Source organism: Ctenocephalides felis, unplaced genomic scaffold, assembly GCF_003426905.1.
Source record: "Ctenocephalides felis isolate EL2017-DRISC unplaced genomic scaffold, ASM342690v1 CF-g0.4_SCAFFOLD_01170, whole genome shotgun sequence".
In the NCBI taxonomy this organism is placed as follows: domain Eukaryota; kingdom Metazoa; phylum Arthropoda; class Insecta; order Siphonaptera; family Pulicidae; genus Ctenocephalides; species Ctenocephalides felis.
The window spans coordinates 12422371-12444362 of record NW_020537324.1 but is presented as its reverse complement, the minus strand read 5'-3'; the positions used below and the strand labels follow the sequence as shown (position 1 = coordinate 12444362).

The 21992-nt window shown below is 28.5% G+C and overlaps 1 protein-coding gene across 1 annotated transcript in view; it reads left to right on the top strand.

The window, feature by feature from the left end:
- Positions 1-21992, top strand: part of LOC113368346 (inactivation-no-after-potential D protein-like) — a 144016-nt gene that overhangs the window by 63583 nt on the left and 58441 nt on the right. The window contains exon 6 of the mRNA XM_026609896.1: positions 21610-21679. Within this exon, the coding sequence (XP_026465681.1) occupies positions 21610-21679 (70 nt within the window). The remainder of the gene's footprint in view (positions 1-21609; positions 21680-21992) is intronic.

Sequence of the window (21992 nt, the reverse complement as noted above, 5' to 3'; positions counted from 1 at the left end):
AATGTAGCTCCTAGAAAAAACCGGGACAACAAGGTGGAAATCCTTGACGTATGTATGGTCGTACAGGGACGTATGGTCATCTTAAGAGTAGTGACTTTAGTTTTCTGTTGAAAATAAGTCGTAACAATAGATATAAATGATGCATCAATAAAAAATTTATCAGTATTACAGAAATTGCAATAATCAAATTCGTTAAATAGAGATGGATGGCGTATTTGGATGGCCATCTATAAAAGCCAACGCAGATAGTTAAGTCAAATCATCTTACTAGATCATAGGATCCTTAAGTTCTGATCGCTGTTCAAATAATAAATGAAAAAAATACATATATCTTCTATACTAACATTGAGAAACTCTGATTCAAAAAACTATTTATATCAGTAACAAAACCGTTCGGGCGGCGACCTCATCACATTTTTTCCTCGACCTTGTAAAAGCAGCTCCTAAGGCCGCAGTCGAACACATTCATAATTGATATGATCGACGTTTATTGATTTCCGGACAGAAATATACCACGGACAGAACCCGGTGCATGTAGGATATCATTAAATATAGAGAACAGACATTTTGACCCTGAAATATTCTCAATGACCGAAGCGATAAACATTTATTGGAGTATTTTTAGATACTAATAAGAGTTCATATGTAATTGCTACGATGTAATAGAATTACTTTAAGCATTTAAGTGTCCTTGTTAAGGACGTGGAAATTCAATTCTATGAGAACTGACAATGTGGGGGTAATTAATTGAAATAAACTTTTTAGGGATTATTATTTTAAAATATTAATCTAGAGGTTATTTATCGATATTGAATTGTATATTATACCTATATTTAAATATTTATCTTCGTGAGAATTTAAACATAAACTCTACATTTAGCTATATCTAAAAACTTTGATATAGAAATGCTGTTGTTTAGAGTTGGTGCTTGAAATTCTTATTTTATTGCCAACACTTCAAATATAATATTTTATGGTTCTGAACATAATTTTGCAGAAATGAGAACATCTTTATTATTTCTATCTTACAATCTTATTATTATATTATAGAAAGGATTTTACAATAGGCTACCATTTGCATGTTACATCATTTCGAATCTATTAAAGCATTTCAGTTTATTTATTTTGATGTAATTTTTTCAACTTATCAGTATAACCTTAAAAACTGTAAGCAGATACTACACATGCAATATTTTTGTACAATATATGTATAAGAACATTCACATTAAATATTGTGATTATAAAAATTACATTGAGGCATGCAAATATGTAAAGATTCCTGTAATAGGCTACATTTCCCAAGCTATTTCTATCACTTTTAGAGTGATACAGATTTTCACAATTCACATTTCAATTTTATTGGTTTATTTATAGTTTTAATAATTTATTTAATGTGATAGAAATTTATGCAAACATTAAATACACCTGCGTTTCTTCTATATATATATATATATATATATATATATATATATATATATATATATATATATATGCATAAGAAGATTTATATTAAATATTTATATCTTTCCTCCGTTTGAATTTGTACGAATTTTGTATCTCGTAATATATAGTTTACCTTTCAACCTTTTTTAGCATTTTAACTCTTTATATCAGAATATACGTTGCAGAAACATTTTTATGTCGACGCCTGCGATTTTACTACCCCCGTAAAATATATCAAATATTCTATATGAAAAACTACCTATCTTTTAAACGTAAGTAAAGGAAAAATCAAATGAGACATTTTGAAATAAATTGTGGGAGAAAATCATATTGATGCTGACTGACTATCAATACGATATTTTATGTATTTTTTTAGATTTGATGATTTTATTATCACACTTATGATTTTTATTAAAAGCATACAATGTTAAATTTGCGTTTTCTCAACAAAAAAACTAATAAATCGGTCACTATAATATAATGATGATACCTCTATTTCTATCAAAATCTTTTACAAGAAGTTTAGTAGGGAAGACTGGGTACGGTTGGACCAAAGCGGAAAGACCTAGTATATTTATTTGAACATGTTACCATTTTATTTGCAGTCTGCACCCTACAAATGTTTATTTTATATTTTAATATTATATATTTATTAATTTTCATTATTATTGATTTTTGAAAAGTGTCATATTTAGTAGCATTAACTAAAATATATGCTTGATGAATTTAAATAATTTTAACGCAGGGAGGATAAATTCAAGGATGACAAGAAAAAATCTTCAAGCAGAAAGGACAAAATGCTTGAAATACAAAATTAGCAACCATGACTGCATAATAATTAACTATTCATAAATCTAAGACACTTATGCTTGATTAAAAAGCCTATAGTTTTTTACAACATAAAAATGGTACAAAACGTTTACATGTAATTAACATAGATTTCACCTAGCATAAACAATATATCACAGGCCACGTCCTTCCGTTTTTCCGTTGTCGTTCGTTCATATTTCATGAGCAGAACCATTAAATATTCGAGTGTGTGCATGTGTCTACAACAGGAGTATTTGCGATACAGCATTCGACATAATTATTGACGAATAGGATCACACAGACCTTGGCCTATCAGACAGAATTATAGTGGTGCCCATGTAGGGAAAGAAGTTTTGCTTCGATTAATCGATATTTATTTATTTATCTCTTTATACACATTGCAAGTATCCCCTTATTCCTTCCGTTGCCACAAATGCTTTTCTCACCAGAGAGCACTAGGAGCTTTTTCTTTATTTATAAATTTACATTAACACAAAGCAACATTTAAGAAGTTCTAATTCTATGAACACTACTAGGAGGTGCAGCGACTAAATATAATACCTTCACAATTTTTTAATATCATTATTCCTTTGTTTTTGAGCTCTAGTAACTAGTATTTCAAACTATAATCAATGTATTAAATTAATTTTAATTTTAATTAATTATATAATCAAATGATATATATATACTATTCATTTATAAATTTAATAGATTTGATTGTAGTCAGCAACCTAGGATAGAAATCTGATTTCAATATATATATGATAGTATCTTAGAGTATCATATTTCTCTTTATAAATCCAATTATATTTGACTGCGAGTTATTGATACTTTTCATCGACCATCAAAGTTTAATGGTTTCAATTAATAGAATCTGGTACCTATACAATGATACTTTTGCAGGAAGCTCAGTAAAATGATATAGTCTAAACAATTTTAATTAATAATCAGGATATTTAAAATTATCATCAGTAGGAAAATCTTGTTAAAGTTTACATTTCCAATGTCGCTTATAGAATAAATAATTACTTTGGTATTACTGCAGCCAGCCAACTGATTGAACTCAATTTACTACAAATCCATTTATGTGCACTTTTTGGAGTTGAGCAAATAAGAAAAAAATCTACTCATGGCAAAAGCAATTTCGCCGACATCGTCAATACTTTGATATTTTTATTATGGCTTGGCAGACTAGATTTTGTGGTATAAATACACTCTAGACTCACTTGGGAAATCACATACTCTATGTCTTAGGGACCATAGGAGGAGTGTGGTATTATAGATTACGGTAAACAACATCTAACAGAAACTGAAATGTGGACTGATTCTCTTATATATCAATCGATTCGGTTTTCAAGTGACTTAGAGATGGGCTTTTCCAAATACACGCGGATTCTTGAGGAGAATTACTGAATTCTGAAGTTGCTTCAGCGTAACCACGAAAATGTTTTGTTTTCATTCGAGATGTTTGAAAATATTTTGTGTGTAATGTAATAACATGTATTCGGTGTTATCGCAATGTTCCACCTTCACAATATTGATGTGGTGATATTTCAGCTTTGAGAATATGCCAATGTTTTGAAAAGAAACCCTTTGAACTGTTTCAAGAATCTATTTCTGAGTAAACAGCATACTTTGCTAAATTAATTAAATGCTTTAAAATGGTATATTGTTTTTAGCTGACAATATTATAGATATAAGTATAAATTAAGCATTTCAACACAAATAAATAGCTTATAATTAAATTAAACCTTAATTAAATTTATTTTGTTTTTTTATAGCCAATATTTAAGGGGCACAACTAGTGTGAAATTTCGAAAAAATTGATTTTTGTTTTTTTACATACTTCGGTAGATTACACCTTTAAAAATAACATTTAAAAATTTCATTTGATATCTCAATTAGTTTTTGAGTTACAGCCATTTAAAAAGTATATATACGTGTATATAGTATATAGTAGAACGATCATTTAATCTTTAAACGCTTTTTTCTTGAAACAACATTTTCCAAATTGCTGCAGTGAACTATCGATTTTTTGATCGGATCAAAAATCGAATCTTGGCAGTCGAAAAACGACCTAAATTTTGGGTAAAATTCGACTTTTTTTTAAAACGCCGCCATTTGACAATTTTGATTTATTTTTTTTATCGTAGTTCATTTTACAGACAATATTATCTAGTTTAACGAGAATTATTTTGTTTTTGATTTCATCCACGTAGAAGGCCGGAATCACTGCAGCAGTTAAGGGCCTTTTTTTGTCGCGCCGTTGGAGATCGACGATAACTTAAAAAACATTTAATTTGTTACTTCAAAAATTTTACTATGTATTCTTAAAACATGTATAAATATATTCCTAAAATTTTGAAATGTTTGATAAAATAGTTTTTTTGATATAAATTCCCAAAAATCACCTTTTTTAGGCGGTTACACTAGTTGTGCCCCTTAAAAGGAATTGTAAGGCTCCGTTATCATAGCCTCATATCTCTCAAATGGGCAAAAATTTGTTTAGATTTTTTTCATAAACTCAATTTAAGAAATTTTAGAATTATAGTTATATACGATATATGATTATAATTATAAAAAAATGTAATTAATTTTTGTTTCTTTGTTTCCAGATAAAGTCCGCAAGAAGTACACTTCGCTCGGGGACAGCGTCCTGTCCGTGCAGCTAGAACGCGGTCCATCCGGCCTCGGACTCAGCCTTGCGGGTCACAGAGACCGCACCATGATGGCCGTTTTCGTCTGCGGGATGAATCCGAGTGGGGCGGCAGCCAGGGGCGGACAGGTCAAAGTGGGCGATGAAATACTAGAGGTATGTTAGAGAGATAGATGATAGCTTTGTGATATAGACACTTTATATAACGAGCGAGAAATTTAATATTGATGGATTTTTTTAACTAAAGTGATATTTTTTGAAGTCAAAACCCGAACGGTAATTTTCAGTTATGTTAATCCGAGACGGAGGGAAGGGGGCTGATAAACAAACTCTATTTGAAGATATAATAAAAAAGTTGTTTTATATGAAAATTTTTTTAATCACAATTGCGGATTTTAGTAAGAACTTTTTTATTCGATTATATGTAATTCTGTTTTTATTTATGATATTGAGTTTTTTTCGGTTTGTATAATACTATATTATATTATTAACCTTGTGTAAAATCCTATTCAATTTTCTTCACAATTAATTTAAAAATATTGGCATTTTTCTTTTTTCATAATTTTTGTTAATGTACGAATTAATTATCAAAAAAACCGGTACAATCCGGGGCAAAAGACCTAAATCCGGGACAAATATAGCTTTTAGAAAACCCAGGATACAAGTTGGAAATCCGGGGCTGTCCCGGACAAACTAAGACGAATGGTCACCTTATTTTTAACATATTTGCACTCTTGCACCATAATTAATTTAGTTAAAAATTACGATTTTTCAACATCTTTAATGTTAGAATGAACTGCAGGCTTACAGTTTTGATAAAAAAAAATTAATTTGATTTCACAAATCAAGTAAATATATCTAGCACACTGTGAACTATTTCAAAAAATATTCAAATTCTCTATTTTTAAAATAACGGAAAAATAACTTTATCGCAGTTATATTATATCAAAAAGATTAGAGTTTTTTGTTCTGCATATTTAACATTTATCTATGAATTCGTGAGCATTATGACTGAGTGTTATTGGAATTTTAAATCCTTAAACTATGAATTCGTCTCTATAAGTCTGCAGCATACATAAATAGTATAAATTGTTATATTTTTATGGTAGTAACTCATAATATTTTGAATTTTTGAATTTTTTGAACTTATAGGGATTTAATCAAGTTTCTCTTAGTCTTTTTTCAATAATCTATTTGCTGTCCTGTATCTAAATTTGCAGAAATCATAAGTAGAATTTTGAACACTTGCAGTAATTGTGATCAAAGTCGACGGATAAAAAAAATTGAATGTGCTCTACTTTTTAATATATTGCTCCTATACATAATTTTATAATATTTCACTTATTTTGTGATTTTTTTAAGGTTTTAAAATTGTACTATTTTGTTTCACATATTTAACATTTACCTATAGAATAATCAGAATAGTAGTAGTATGTCATTGGAATCCTTAAACTTGCTAAAAATATATTTTAGAATTGGTCTCTATATTTTTTGCATGGGTTATTAGAGTTTATATATATAATTTATTATTGAGTTTATATATAGTCTCTCAAATATTTTGAAGTTGTTAAATGTGATATTGTAAGAAAATTTGATACCGTCTTAGACCCTTTCCCGAGTTTATTAATTTGCTGCCCTTAATTATGCAATTCCTAAGTAGAGACATATCGAACATGCTGGAACAGTTACTGAAAATAATTTTGAATATTCTCTATCTTGTTAAAACTTGATGATTTTTTAGAATTTGAAAAAATCAAATGTGTTCTTTCTTTTCAATATATTGCTTCAAAACATAATTCTATCATAATTGATTTCTTAAAAATTTCAGATGTTAGTATTTTTTATTTTACATATTTAACATTTATCTGAAAAATTAAGAGCAATATGGTGAAATGTCGTTGGAATTTAAATCCTTATAAGTTCATGAATTTGTCTCTATTATTCTGAGTAGTGTTATATTTATGGAAGTAAATCAAAATATTTTATGTAATAAAGTGTAATGTTTTAAGGACTTGTGGAGATTAGTCCACCTTTCCTTAGTCCTCTTCCCAAAGTCTATTACCTCGTCGCCCTATACCTCGTGTATTTAATTAACTCAGCCGATTGCGATCAAGCGCGAGTCTGATCCTTGTCGTCTAATCACCTCGAATGTTCACAGGTGAACGGCATCGTGTTGCATGGACGTTGTCATTTGAACGCGTCTGCCATCATCAAAGGATTGACAGGGCAGTGTTCAAATTGATTCTCTTACGGTGAGTTGAATTGTCTTATAATAATTAGTTAGATTTTAGTAATTTGTTTTCTTGCTTAAAATGATCCTACATATAAAACGTCATATAAAAATGATAATTTTTTTTGAAGATTTTGACACAAATCAATATTATATAGTTATTATGAGCGATAATGGTTAATTGCAAAACTTTTGCAGTAAAAACAATAGAAGTTGGCAGCTAACAATGATTAGTATTAACTTCCCGAAGGAGAAGTTTTATGTTTTCATCAAAAAATCCAATTCGCTAATTTTATGTTTTCTCGACGTTTCAAGCCATTTTGAATCGAATGAGACCAAAATTTGGAAAAAGTATGTGTGTATAAAGACTATCATTTCTCAGTTTTGTGCGACTACTGGCCGAGCGGTTCTTTGTAAATAGCAGAAAAATGAAAATTTTTTCGTCCACGTTTAGCCCGCAATTTGTTTAACTTTAAAAAGTCGTAAAACTTTGCAAAAATTGGTATCGTTTTTTTGGAATTGTCAAAATTAGACCTTTGAACGACGTTTTCTCAAAAACGCCTGAACCGATATCAGAAATTTAAAAGCCATTTGATTGTATCTTAATGCGGACTATCATTTGTCTGTTTTGTGCGACGATGCCAAACCATTTCGTTGTAATTTGAAAAAAAGTGTTAAACTTTTCGTCCACATCTAAGCTCATACTACCGAACCGATTTTAAAAAATCATAAACTGTTCGAAAGATGTTAGTTGGGAATGGTACTGATTAGTTTTAGGTGAAAATCTATCGAGCCGTTTTCTTGTAATAAACTGTTGAAAAAAAGATTAAGCCGATTTTACTGAAATATTACGGCCTTACGACATGTAGTTTAATTTTAAAAATTCATCAAAGTTTGAGAAAATGAGTAGTTTTTTTGACGTTTATTAAAATTGAAATTAGACGATTTACTTGGTATAACGATAGAGTACTTGGTCTTAATGAACATACTAAACCATTAAAGTCCTACGGCAACTGGTTCAATTATATATATTATTGATTTTGAAAATTTGCCTTTAGAAAATACTCCGAGTTAACGTGTTCGCACTTTTTCAATTATGTGTGATATTGTAAATCCACTCGGAATATTTCTATCATTCATAAATTAATTTATTTTTTATTGATTAAGTCGATTATTTACACATATCGGGAAGTTCATGTAACTGCCTCAAGGCAAAATACCAATACCAACTAGTTAATTATATTATATAAAAAAAATTGATCACTACCATGTTCAATATTTAATTAATTATATTTTCCTGTATTTTGCTAAACGATGCATTTTTAAAGCAAGTATTCAATATCATATTCTACCGCAAAAATTGTCGATAAATCAGAATTAGTGATAAAAATAAATGAATTCGATTTTGCGGATGCTGACTTATTTCCCTTGTTCTATTTTGTAAAAGGCTCTTCGTGCGCCACTCCATAGACAATTGTTTCTGCGTTCACAGCACTTTTTTCAGCCAACACAATTGCGGATGTGCTCTGAGTGCTCAAGTTGCACTTACAGTAAGTGGGATGGTAAAAGCATTAGGGAAAACTAGAAAACAAATTACAGAATATTTTAGTATAATTAAATATTGCGGCATATACTATTTAAAGGTGGAAATCAATCCATCAATAATAGTAAAAATTCATGCGTGGATATATCCATCATAATAACCAGAGCGCTTTCTTTAATTTGTTGGAAAACTGATATTCTTTAGAGATAGCATATATGTCTATCAGTTGATATAAAATGTTATATATATACATACATATATAATATTTCGAATTTAATATATATTTTGAATGCAGTCCATTGCTTATTAGTTATTTTGATTAAGATTAATAATGAGAGAAGTACTAACATTCTAGGATATCCTAAGTTAGCTATCATTAAAATTTCATTTAAGGATAGCTTCATTTCATTTAAGGATGGTCATATATTTATTATATATTATATATTTTCCAAAACAAAAGTTCATTATTTGTCTGAAAATCGATGTTTCTAATTTTATGTTTTCTTGACGTCTCAAGTCATTCTAGTCTAGATCATTTGAGACTAAAATTAAAAAAAATGTACTTTTGTCTGTAAGTTTATATAAGTTTCTTAAACTTGCAGATTTCAAAAAAAAATATTAGAAAGTATCAAAACTCGATAAGGGCTTGAATTGATAAGTTTTGCGAGACTGTTGGCTGAGCCGTTTCTTTAATTATTATACGCAGAAAAGTTCAAACTTTTGCGTCCACGATTTTACAGAAAATTCTGAACCGTTTTTAAAAGTTCAAAAAACCACTTTCTATACCACTATGCCACTTTCATACAACTTCTGGTTAAAAAAGCATTGTTTTTTTTAATTCAAGGAGTTTTGAAAAATTCAAAGCTACAACTAATCTGATACTGGTCAGGATCAGGTCAGAACTATATGGTAGATTTGGTAAGACATTCTGACCAAGCTCCAATAATTTTTGCCGAGTGGCCAAATATATGTGATGTCAATAATGGAATAAATCACTATTTCGATATGCGAATTTAGGCTACTTTATTCAAAAAACCGTTCGAAAGATATCATATGGGGATTCCGCTGATTGGTGTTTGGCAATAACCGGCTGGCTCATTTGTTAAAAAAATGTTATAAAAAATCTGGCGTTTTCAATAAAGCATAACGATAAAATTTATAGCCTAAACATAACTTAAACATCATAAAATATTATAATTCTATAAAATTGGTTGACTTATAAAAATAATGAACCACGCTTTTAGAACAAATAATACAATAGCCAATAGATATTATAAGCTTGTGTGAAAATAAAAATTGGAAATTGTATTAATTAGTTTTTATGGAAAGTAAAAACTACATTTTGAAATAAAGCTTCACGCAAATACGATTATGAAACTTGTCTTAAGAAAAATTCACAACTAAACCTAGTTTAAAATATTGATCTTTATGACTATATATTATAGATTTAAAAATAAATAATTAATGTGAGTTTCCTTCAATTCCAACGTTAGAACTTTCCACGTCTCATTATTCTAGTACTTAGTCTGAGGATAGCCCTTCAATCTTCTCAAATTATTTATAAAATCGCTCCCCATTAAGATTCAATAAATTCATCCGATTCGATTAAAACTTATTCAGTATTTAATCTAAAATTCTACTCGTTGGCCACGAGTTTCTTAACAATCTTTACAATTTCTTAATTGCTCAACACAACACAATAGATCGTCGTACATAATTTTAAATGGGAGCTGAAGAGAGGTTGGCTTGGGTCCTCTTCTAAATCATTCTTCTAATTGACTTCCCGAAGAATTAATCGGCGCGTAATTAAACACGATCCAACAGATTAATGGAACGGAAACCCATGAGAGGAATTTGTTTTGCCTTTGTAGACCTGAAATCGTTTTAAAATCTGCGATAGTCAAACTTTTAATCTAGAAAATTTATTACACCAACTAGCCTAATGAACCACCATATTTTTCTTATTAGGTATATGAGATTATGTTTTTACTTGGCGATCAATATAGTTCAATTAAAGTAGCACTTACTGCCATTAGTTCTGCTGTAATATTTTAAAAATTGAAATGGTAAAAGGGAAGCCTATGATAGGTATTTGTTTTGCAATTAAATATACTATAATAACTGACCTAATAAATGATCGTATTTTTTCAACTAATAAAGTTAACACCTATGACTATTAATTCTGATGTAATAATTTTAAAATTGAAGAATGTAAGAGAAAATTTACGAAATGAATTTGTTTTGCCTTTGTATATGCAATTGTTAAACTAGATTAGATATCTGCTTTGCAATATATTACATAAACTCTATTAATGAACCATATATGGGAATATATTGAAGATAATTTAATTTAATTGAAATAACACCCATTACTAATTCTGATGCTAATAGTTTTGAAATAAGAATAAGAATATGTATTCAATTTGAATTAGTATTTTTATTTATAATGGTCTTAGTTAAAAATTGCCGAAAATAAATTAAACAATTTATTATGATGCAAAAACATCATGTTTGAAGTAAATGGCATCAATTGAATTCAACAAAAAATGTTAAATTATCAAGAACTTAGTATGTATTTATTAAATTAACAATTAATGTTATAAATCCCATATAATCTTTACTAATAACTAAATTTTCTATTTCCATATGATGAAGTTTAGAGCTTTTGAATCCGCCTTTGCGTTACTTTCAATATTTAATTAAAACTTAAGACAGGTTTCTTCAGCAGTTTAGGTAAATATAATAACATTCTTCACCAGATATGTGTTCACGATATATATCTTCTAATATTAGGTAACACATGTTACAACATATATCATGATTACCGAAACTTTGTTCGGATATTTCTCAGTGTGTTCTTGTAATTAATCATTTCGATATTAATATTAATCATATCAAGGTGCTCAGAAATGTATATTCGCATTTTTATTATGAAAATGGTATGCACGAAGCTTTATAATGTTTTATAATTTAGTTCTGAATTACTAAGAATTCAGTCAAACTATTTTTAAAGTTATGCAAAAAACTCAATCTTAAAAGCTATATTTGCAAATGATTTTTAGTAGTATTTATATTAGGTTGGGAAACAAGTAAGGGCACATTTTTGTTAGAAAATCGAAGACTTTTTTTTCATGCAATTAAATAACTTTATTTAGGAATGCATTGTTCATTGGAACACTTTTTTGTCAACTTTCATGCGGCATTACTATGCAACTTTATAATACTTCTGATTTTTCTTAGTAAAAAACTTAATCAGGTATAATTTGACACCATCATAAGTATTGATTTTAAATTCAAAGACTTTGTAAAGCCCTCTGAAAGGATCGAAGCTACAACTAATCAGTAAGGTCAGGACGTTATATGGTGGATTTGGCAATACATCCTCACCAAGCTCCAATAATTTTTGCCGAGTGGCCAATGATATGTGATGTCAAATATGAAATAAATCACTGTTTCTATTTGCCAATAAAGGCTGCTTTTTTATAACTACACTATTTAATTCCGTTAGTGTTTCAATGTAGACATCAGAATTGGTGATTTGGTTGGTGATAACAATTTCAAGTAGACAATTCCTTTTTAATTAACTTCAAATGGACCACCAGAGTTCAAGTTTTCATTTTTGAGTAAAAAATCACGAAAACTCAATTTGGCAAAGCAATTTTCGACACTGTCGTTTTTTTAACGCTTTACCACCATAAACAGTTAATAACTTTTCGTGAGTTTGAGTTGCCTTTTATCATTGCAGAAATAAGAAAACAAAATTTGACAAAAATTATCAATTTGGATATTGTTTCTTAAAGGAACCTCAAACGAAAACTACGCAATCGGTCAAATATGTTTTACTGATTGACAATTGAATTACCTACTATCCAAAATCAAAAGAAATTTTACATTTAGACTACTTCAGCAAACCTGAAAAGTAAATTAAAACCACCTAAAGGTGAGTGCCGCACTTACTTAGTTGCCAACCTAATGCAATAACTTTAGACACTGAATATAGAACTTATGGTCTCAAACAAATGATATTTGGCTTAAATCAATTATTTTTAAATTTGTTAGAAAGTATCTAAAAGCGACAAAACGAGATTATATTTGTGTTTTTTAGATGCATTTGGAATCTTATTGAATGCATCAGAGTCTCAAAATCCTCAAAGCCATAAAGACAAGCACATAGTCTAAAATTTTTTTTTCTTTGATTGACTATTTTTGTATACATAAAAAATATATAAAACAGGATCAATCATATATTTTATACTTAAACTGTATATATTTCATTCCTTGTTCATTGAAAATCATTATATATTTTCACTTTATAAATTACAAACACCCATATGAAATAACTCAACTGATCATTAATTAGAATAAATTTGGGAACCTAAAGGGTTAATGCGATACATAAATAAATAAATTCCCATTCACAAGGAGGCAAGGTCTTATCTGAAGACTTAAGACAGCGCAAACGAGAGTACCGTTAAACACGTACGCAATCTTTTTTCGCGCCAGTTACTTTTTCCGGGCGCCTTCTTTGTTATGATACCCGAATCGTATAGTCGGCCCCCTTAGGTCTGAAATAAATTGCGTGCGAGATTAAGTTTACAGTGTTCTTTGGGAATTGATATAAACTTGGCTTGTCTCTCTTTGGCATTGTGGGCGTTTGTGTTATGTAAAACGACTTTAGAAAAGTTCGTTCGCATTCGTTATTCGGAATCGTTACACAAATGGATACGGTCGTTACATTCTGCTTTTAGTCATTTCTGGACACATTTGTGTCGATCGTTTGAAGCTGCTGTATTTTGAGAAGTAAATTGGCCATGGCTCCAGGATTTAGCAAACATTGGTTCCGGATTTGATATCCACCTTAGTCAACTTTATTATTGATAACATATATAATATAATTTCATCAGTAAAAGATCGACCACTAATTCTGATTTTCAGATACACTAAATACACAAAAACCGCTTTCAGACACATAGTTCTGATTCCTGCACAAATATATAAAAAAGTTTCATAATATATCAAAAACTTCAGGGTCTTTTCAGGGTGTTTCAGAATTCAACGTGCAGCCAAAATGGGGTGATAGTATAGTTGTCAACTATCCTGTAAACAAGTAAAAATAATTTGATTTCATGCTGTTTGCAAAATTATGAGCTTTTAAGTGCAATCTAGAGCTTTTGTAAAATTATGTCAATTTTCCAGTTATTGTGATTAATTTCTATTACTTTTGTTCATTCAAACTTTGGAATCGTAACCGCGAGTAACATTTCTAGCACCATAGTCAAAAATAACACAATTGTTCCAAGTTTTTAGGAATTAAGACTTTTGTTGAACTAGGAATTTACAATTTCTAAATTGGTCGACTTTTAAATCCTCTTTTAATAAAATGTACAAAGGTGCGTTGGTAAGTTTAATCAAATGTTGGCAAAATTAGACAGGAATTTGTAAAATGGTGAAAAACTTGATAGTTTTACAATAAAAAAAAATTAGTAAAAAATAAAAACCTAAAAATGTTGCACTAAAAATCTAGTAATTTCTAAACAACGCGTGACAAAAAAAATCTAAATTTTTTCTGGACAGTTACTGTTAATACTATATCTTCTCGTCTCGGCTTGGCGTTGACTTCTGAGATACCCTGTGTAAAATTATATATATATATATATATATATATATATATATACGCAAACATATAATTTCACAGTTGTTCCTTCCACATAGTTCATTTTTCCAAAGAAATGCAAATAAAACAGCCAACACGGGCTTGTCCCACAAAACGTGTTATCTTACGTGAAAAGAAAAAATCCTTTTGACGAATTCAACTTCAAAGAGTGGCTTTAGGCAGCAGACTGAATGATTAGTTTCAAATAATTCTAGATATTTCCAGGTTTAGGCTACAGTAAAGCATGCAACTTCCATATATCAGGAAGAGATAAAACGCGGTTTTCATTCGTTTAGTTGCATTATGTGAACTTATTTACAATGAAAAATTGAAATAAATTAATATACCCTTCATTTTAAATTTTGTATAATTTCATTTATTATTATAATTCTTTACATATTCATATTTGTCGTTTTGAATTGAATTTTCTGATTTAACAAGTTGCGATGTATCACACTTCGATGCGGCTAGAAACGGAAACAACAACGATCGATACAATTTCCTTTCATATCCCATCTGGAGTTTCATATCTAAACAATATATATATATATATATATATATATATATATATATATGTATATATATATATATGAAATGTTATTACAACATATACAAAAATATTAAAACATATAACTGCAACTCATGCCAAAAACAACTCAGCAAAATAATATTTATTTATTGTTTAATAGCTAACATGGTACCTTAGCAATGAGAATTATAATAAATTTATTAATAGTTATTGATTATTAATAAAATTATTGAATATAATTAAATTGTATTATATTGTAGACCAGATATCGATTTAAAATAATAACATATTTTGTGGTCAAACTTTTATTTGATATTTTTTAAAAAACGTATATCAACAACTAATTTGATCATCATATTTTACTTGTTAATATGTTGCGTTTAATACACTTTAAAGAAAAAAAATTAAAAAAAAATTTTTGTACGTTCATCACTAGATATTTGACATCATACAGCACCTGAGACCAAAAAACTAACTCTTCGTTTATTTTTTTCTAATTGTTTAAATAAAAGTAAATAATAATCAATAATAAAACATATTTATTCTGTACGTTTCGTTACCAGATATGTGACATCGTTCAACAGTTTACACCAAAAAGAACTAAACAAAAAATAGATATAGATCCACCGCGAACTTTTTCAATGAAATATAATAATTGTAAAATATAAAAAATATATATGTAACTTTCATCATTTTCAATTCGAACTTTGTACAAGGATGCTTCAACGTTGAATAAAAAATCTATAAAACTAAAAATTTGAAAAAACAAACTATTGACCCATTAATCAAGTGACCAAAGGGCTTTGACCAAAAATCATAAAATATTACGTCGAGGTGTAGGGTTTTAGTAAGACATCTCGTGTATTTATTTGATACCTGAATTTTAAAAAAATCCAACATTTTTCAAAAAACTTCCAAAATGTTACTATTTTTTCTGGGAATTAAAAATGCACGTAATGTTGGGTGATGGAGGGGGTGTAATTTAAATATCATCAAGTATTACCAAGGCAAAAAAAGGGGTTCAAAAAATCTTAAGAATCGATCAAGTGATTAATGGATAGCCCGCCCCTAGCCTTTTTAAAATGAAAAACTATACTTTTGTATGCTAGATTAGACATATTGACTATTAATAATTTATTAATACGCCGAAACAACTTTTAACATTTATAATAAGAATATTTATCTTATTTGTACTGTTACAAATAGCAATAGAAATCTTTTGAATATGGAGATGCTGTTTATAGAAATTTCTTTCTTATCCTTTCATTTCAAGAAATATCATGCAAACTATTTTAACTCTCTATTATTTTTTGGTCATTTGTGGTATTTTCCAATAAACAAAAGATAAAATTGAGTCATTAAAATTTTCCGAGTACAATAGAGATGGCACAAACAATTTTTAAGATAAATATACTTTATCACAAATTCCATTGTACATCAACAGTATCTAGTCATACGAAGATTTAAAATTTGTCAAAGATATTCAACATAGATATATAAATCAATCCATAAAATTCTTTCCCATTGAATTCTTCTGCTTGTCGATCTATTGCCGAATTCTCGCCGAAATATCTCTTGGCGTATTCGAGCAGATAAGGGGAAACAATATTTTACGCATGAGCGTTATTACTCTCATGTTATGGCTGTTTTTATTTTTGAGCAGATATAAACAGGCGTGTGTTATTTATAGATCAGGCCATGTCACCCGATTCAATTATTTGATACATCATATGACGCATTGTTATCATAACAAAACCTTTATATCGCGAACATATTTCGTAATTAGATAAGGCTGCTTGCAAACACTAATGCGGCTCAACGATTCCCAAAGGTTTTAAAAACCGAGAGCCTCTATATATGGTTTATCATGTTAGAATTTTTCCATTTTTTTCAATATATATTAAAAATTAAATAAAAAACAAATTATATAAAAAAAAAATTTTATATATTAAAAATGTATTAAAATTTATGGCATCGTGTCTCTTTTTCACCATTTGTTATATCATTGCATATATACATACATAATTTATAATTTTTAATAATATTTATTATTCTCTATTATAAATTCAAATGCGGAAAACATAATAATTATATTCAAGCATGTCTATAATAAATGTGTTGAATAATACATGTATTTTATATCTAATTACTGTAGCCATTTCAATAATTATTGCATTAGTTTTATGACGTCAAGCTTTTGAAGAATTAGCGTAATTGTAGAGTATTTGCGTAGGCAACAACTGATTCATATTGTAAAATATTTTTAATAATATCGTGTCAGGTTCCATACATTTTAATGAAATATTGAGAAGCTCACTTGCAAAAGACGTTACGATATTTTGCGACTTGTTAGTCGATATAAACGAGTAGCTGGTAAATATTTTTTTTAATTTTTATTAAATTATGGCAATCAGAATTAAATATTGTTTTATGAGCTACAAAGCTAATTTATAATTAGCAAGTTGTACTAGGGTAAGTCTGGCGACAAGGATATACTTTGACTTTTATTAATTATACTGTGAACCATACCAACTACATCAAAACAAATAACACATTTCAAACAAACAACTATCTAAATATGTTCCATTGTACAAAGGTAAAAAGGGACAACCCTGTCCCACATTTTTTCCTTCAATTTTTCATGTCAAAAAGCCATAGATATATACGTCCATGGTTTTTCACTCAAACCAAACGTGTTGAAAACGTTAAGAGATTTCATGGAACAATAGTTACATTATTTAATCGATTCGATGCAGTTTAATTTTTATGCTGAACAAAATTAAAAATTATTATTTAAATATGGTTATTCAAATAAAATGAACAAAATCTTATCAGCTCTTTGTACAATAAAATATAATGATCACAAAGAAAATGAATACGAATTCTGTTTGAAAAACATATTTTATGGGCACATTTTTCATAAATAACACATTGGATACAACCTTCATATGGAACTTTGTCAAAAAAATACTCTTCAGAGTTGGAGTAATACTTAAATTTTTTTTAATTTATTTTACACATTTATTTGCTAAGAAGCTAGTTCTTATTGTTTACATTTCCATCATAAAGTTTGGGTGTTCTAATTTACACCAGGCACATGTAAGACATTATAGAAATAAAACTTTTCAATGTAACTTAAAAATAACAATGTATGTAATGTAACAATTAAATGAAGTACACTCAAAAGTTATAAGGTATTATTTAGGTATCATACACTAAACAACCGTGCTCAAAAAGCAAAAGACTAACAAGGAAAAAAAATATTTTTGTTAATAATATAGTCAATTTAATTTAAACAATATAAGTCCAACAATTCGTTATTACTTATTATAACATGGGTGAAGTTGGACTAAAGTATTAAAATATTTTGAAACATGTGTCATTTGTAGGTTAGGTTTTAGATGACAAAGACTTTTTGATAGTTTGTGACTACCAACTCATGCGATTAATTAACATGATGGACCGGTAACATAACATAGCTAATTTATTCGATAATTGACTTCTTAGTTTTCCAAAATTCATAAACTTCTAGGAAATGTATAAAACCAAAATCTTTCTTAGCTAATACATCGGCTTCCCTTATTAAGTCTAAAATCTGATGCTGTTAATAGATTTATATCTTTAATTTGATTCAAATTTAGGATAAGTTTCTGAACATTTTGGCATATCTTAGAACAAATGATGTATGTGTGTGTATGTGTATGTGTATGTGTGTGTATGTGTGTGTGTGTATGTGTGTGTGCGGATACAAATTTTTGTCGACGATTTTGAGAACACGGTTCAACCGATTTCAATTATTCATTTATTTCCTCCTTTGAGTAAAATTTCTACTCGATCTCTTTCTATTGCTAATATAACGAACTGCACGTATAAACACAACATCAGAGAGAAGTGAATGTACGCGAATGTGCGCGACTTTCCCGACAATATTATTAAAAGGAAAGATTCATATAACTAAGTTTCCGAAATTCTTTTGCGCCCAGGGACACATTTAATGATCTCTCTAGTAACGGAAAAGTGTTTATCTTCGTTATTCCTGTTCTGTGACATATGAAGCCTCGTGTCGCTCTGTTGAGTTGAATAACGACCAAATGTTATAAGTGATACAAAAATAGGATATTATTGTTTTATGCTGTAATATAATGCTTGAACATCAACAGTAAGAGAAATTGTACGTGGATATTTTATGACTTGTAGCTGCTCACAGGACCGAAAATAGATTGTTGTTTGTTTTGAAGGTAAATGAACTATATATTGATATTGATTCAATTCGAATCATACTACAAAAACTATACTACTCAACAAACTAATTATTAATAATATTTTAAAAGAGATACCCGTAGAATGGAGCTATGGACTTCTAATCAGAAGTTCCTGGCTCGATACCCTCATTGAGTAAACGTTTCCAATTCAAAATAGTCCCCTCTTAGTTTCTAATGAAATAGTTATCAATATTGGGTTATTCTAATAATAAATTCTTCAAGTAGAGGTCAACAATAGGAATCCCTTCTCGAAAACCATGTTATTAGGAAGTCATCACAATAAGCTTATAGGAGTATTAAGCACTGATTGCTGTTAATAATAAATGAATAAAAAATATTTTAAAGGTATCATCAATTATATTTAGGTGAGTGCTATAGCATCTTGCAATTAACACGTCAATAGCCATGTCAGTCATATGTGTATGACGCTAAGAAGTTCAGAAGAAGTCAGAGAAATATGTCTGACATACGCAATTTGATAGAAAAAAAAGTTTTAATATAGCTATATAATTTTAATATATGAATATTCAATAAGCACCATCTGCATCAATAATGATAACGTTATTACCTCAATGTCCATCTTTCATACGTGAGTAATCAATCATTTGGTGGATTAATAATTTTGATTAATAATCTTATCAATTCCAAATATGCTGAATTATATGCGATTTGAGTCACTGTGTATGATTAATAGTTTTGTTATTTTATGATTCATAGAAATCACAATTGTGGTATATTTATAGTTTTGTTACATGATATTTACTGTTTATAATATCAAAAATATGTGCAGTCATAAAAACATAAGGAATGATCTGAAAACATATATAGAGGCATTTCATTTTCACAAATGATAAAAATAATGTCATTATATCTCTAAGGTGTGTCGTGCACTTATTTTTTTATTGAGCTTTTCATATCAAAATTTGAAGATAATGTAATTCAAATAACGATTTGGTTATTTTTACACGTATTTGATATATATTCAAGCCTAATTCCATGGTGCTATATTGCATTATAATTAGCCCTTTTCAATCGCGAATTTCGAGATTTATATGATGCCGCAGGAGCGGCGGCATCCGAGTAAAAAGGGTTGATACTTTGTAGAAGAATTACTGACAAGAAATTTGAATTGAATTTGAATTTATATATATGTATATGTGTGTGTATTGATTTTTTTGAGAAAATGATTAAATAGCATGTGCACCATTTTTTATATCTTATTATAGAAACAAAAAGAATCTTATTATTAATATTTTTATTTATTTTGATATTATTACATACTAAACTATTACTTAATAAGTACAAAATATTCACTGACTTTTTAAGATTAAAAAATTTCAGGAGTCTTTCAGAAAGGAAATGAATTCTAAACTTGATATTCTAGTAGGATTAAAATAAAAATAAGTACAAAATACATAATTATATCAAAATATAATTAATATTTAATAAAAGATACTAACATTATAAAAATAAATTTTACTCAATGTAAGATTTTAAAGTGGGATTGAAATCGAAAAATATGAATAATAATAAATCAACTGAAATAAGTATCTCAGTTGAAATTAAAATACTAATTAGTAAAAATGACCGATAGAAAAAACTTGGCAAAGATCATGTAATTCGAATAATGGAGACTGTATTCAAAAACTTAACAAACGCCCTGAAACGAAATTGAAAGATATGCGAAACAATAGAGTGACTAATTATATTATTATTTAATCCATAATTAAAGTTTTTTGTTATAATTATATTGAAAACTACAAATCAAAATAAAAACAAATTCTTCAATATAAAGAGTAACAAAAACAATTGTGTGGTGGATTATTTATATTTCTATTAAGATTGTCATTAAATCTTATTATTTCTGTATTAATTGCACGGAAACCACAAATTTAATTGTTTATTATGTTTACAACTGTCTAGTTAAGGGCATTTAGTAAATTTGTGTAATTTACAATTGTCAGCCGTGAAAGAATATTGTATACTATAGTGACATGTTGGTGAAACAACTCAATAGGTGTTTTTCCATCCGTTATAAATAATATTAACAATATTTTAATGATATTAATATAAACTTAACTATTTACTTATAAATAATTTCTTATAAATAATAACTAAGTTATTTCAATCTTATCAGGAAAATTGATGACTTAAACCAAGTGGTGATTTTCTCTTCAATCATTCATCTGTTATTCACGAGTTTGCTAGTGAATTATATTAAATGTTGATGAATTTTTCTGCTTAAATATATAAAGGAGCAAATATTCTGCTAACTGAAGCTGCTAGTGAGCAGAAATTGATCAATACAAAATTTAGTTGATCAAAGTCCTTTCTGTCGAGTCTTTAACTATCATATTCTCTAAGTACCTACTAAATTCTGTATTGATCAGTAGTTCAGTGAGCAAGTTTGACGTCCGAAATTATAATATGCGTCAATTTAATTAATTATTAACATTAATTATGGTTCGTCTGTTAATTTTCAGGCGGAAATCCGCTTTGCAAGATGTTGCCGTTAAGCCCATAACGCAGTTTCCCGTGACGCTCAGCTACGAGGTAAGCACATGTCATGCGATTTCTCAACGGGCCAAACGAAAAATAGATTTTGTATATAAAATATGAAAAGAGTGGATTTGGGTTGCGAATTTATGTATATACCGAAAATAAGAACACTTCTATATTATGGCTTGCTTTGGCTATGTATATATTATTTTCTGTATTATTTATGTATCGGGGTAAATGATAATTTGAAACCAAGACTTTTACTAATAATTTTATTTAGTTTTAGATTTTTTTTCAATTATTTTAATAGTCGGATATGGAATATTTGCGAACACGTTAACGTTTTTCTTTATACACATAAATCGAA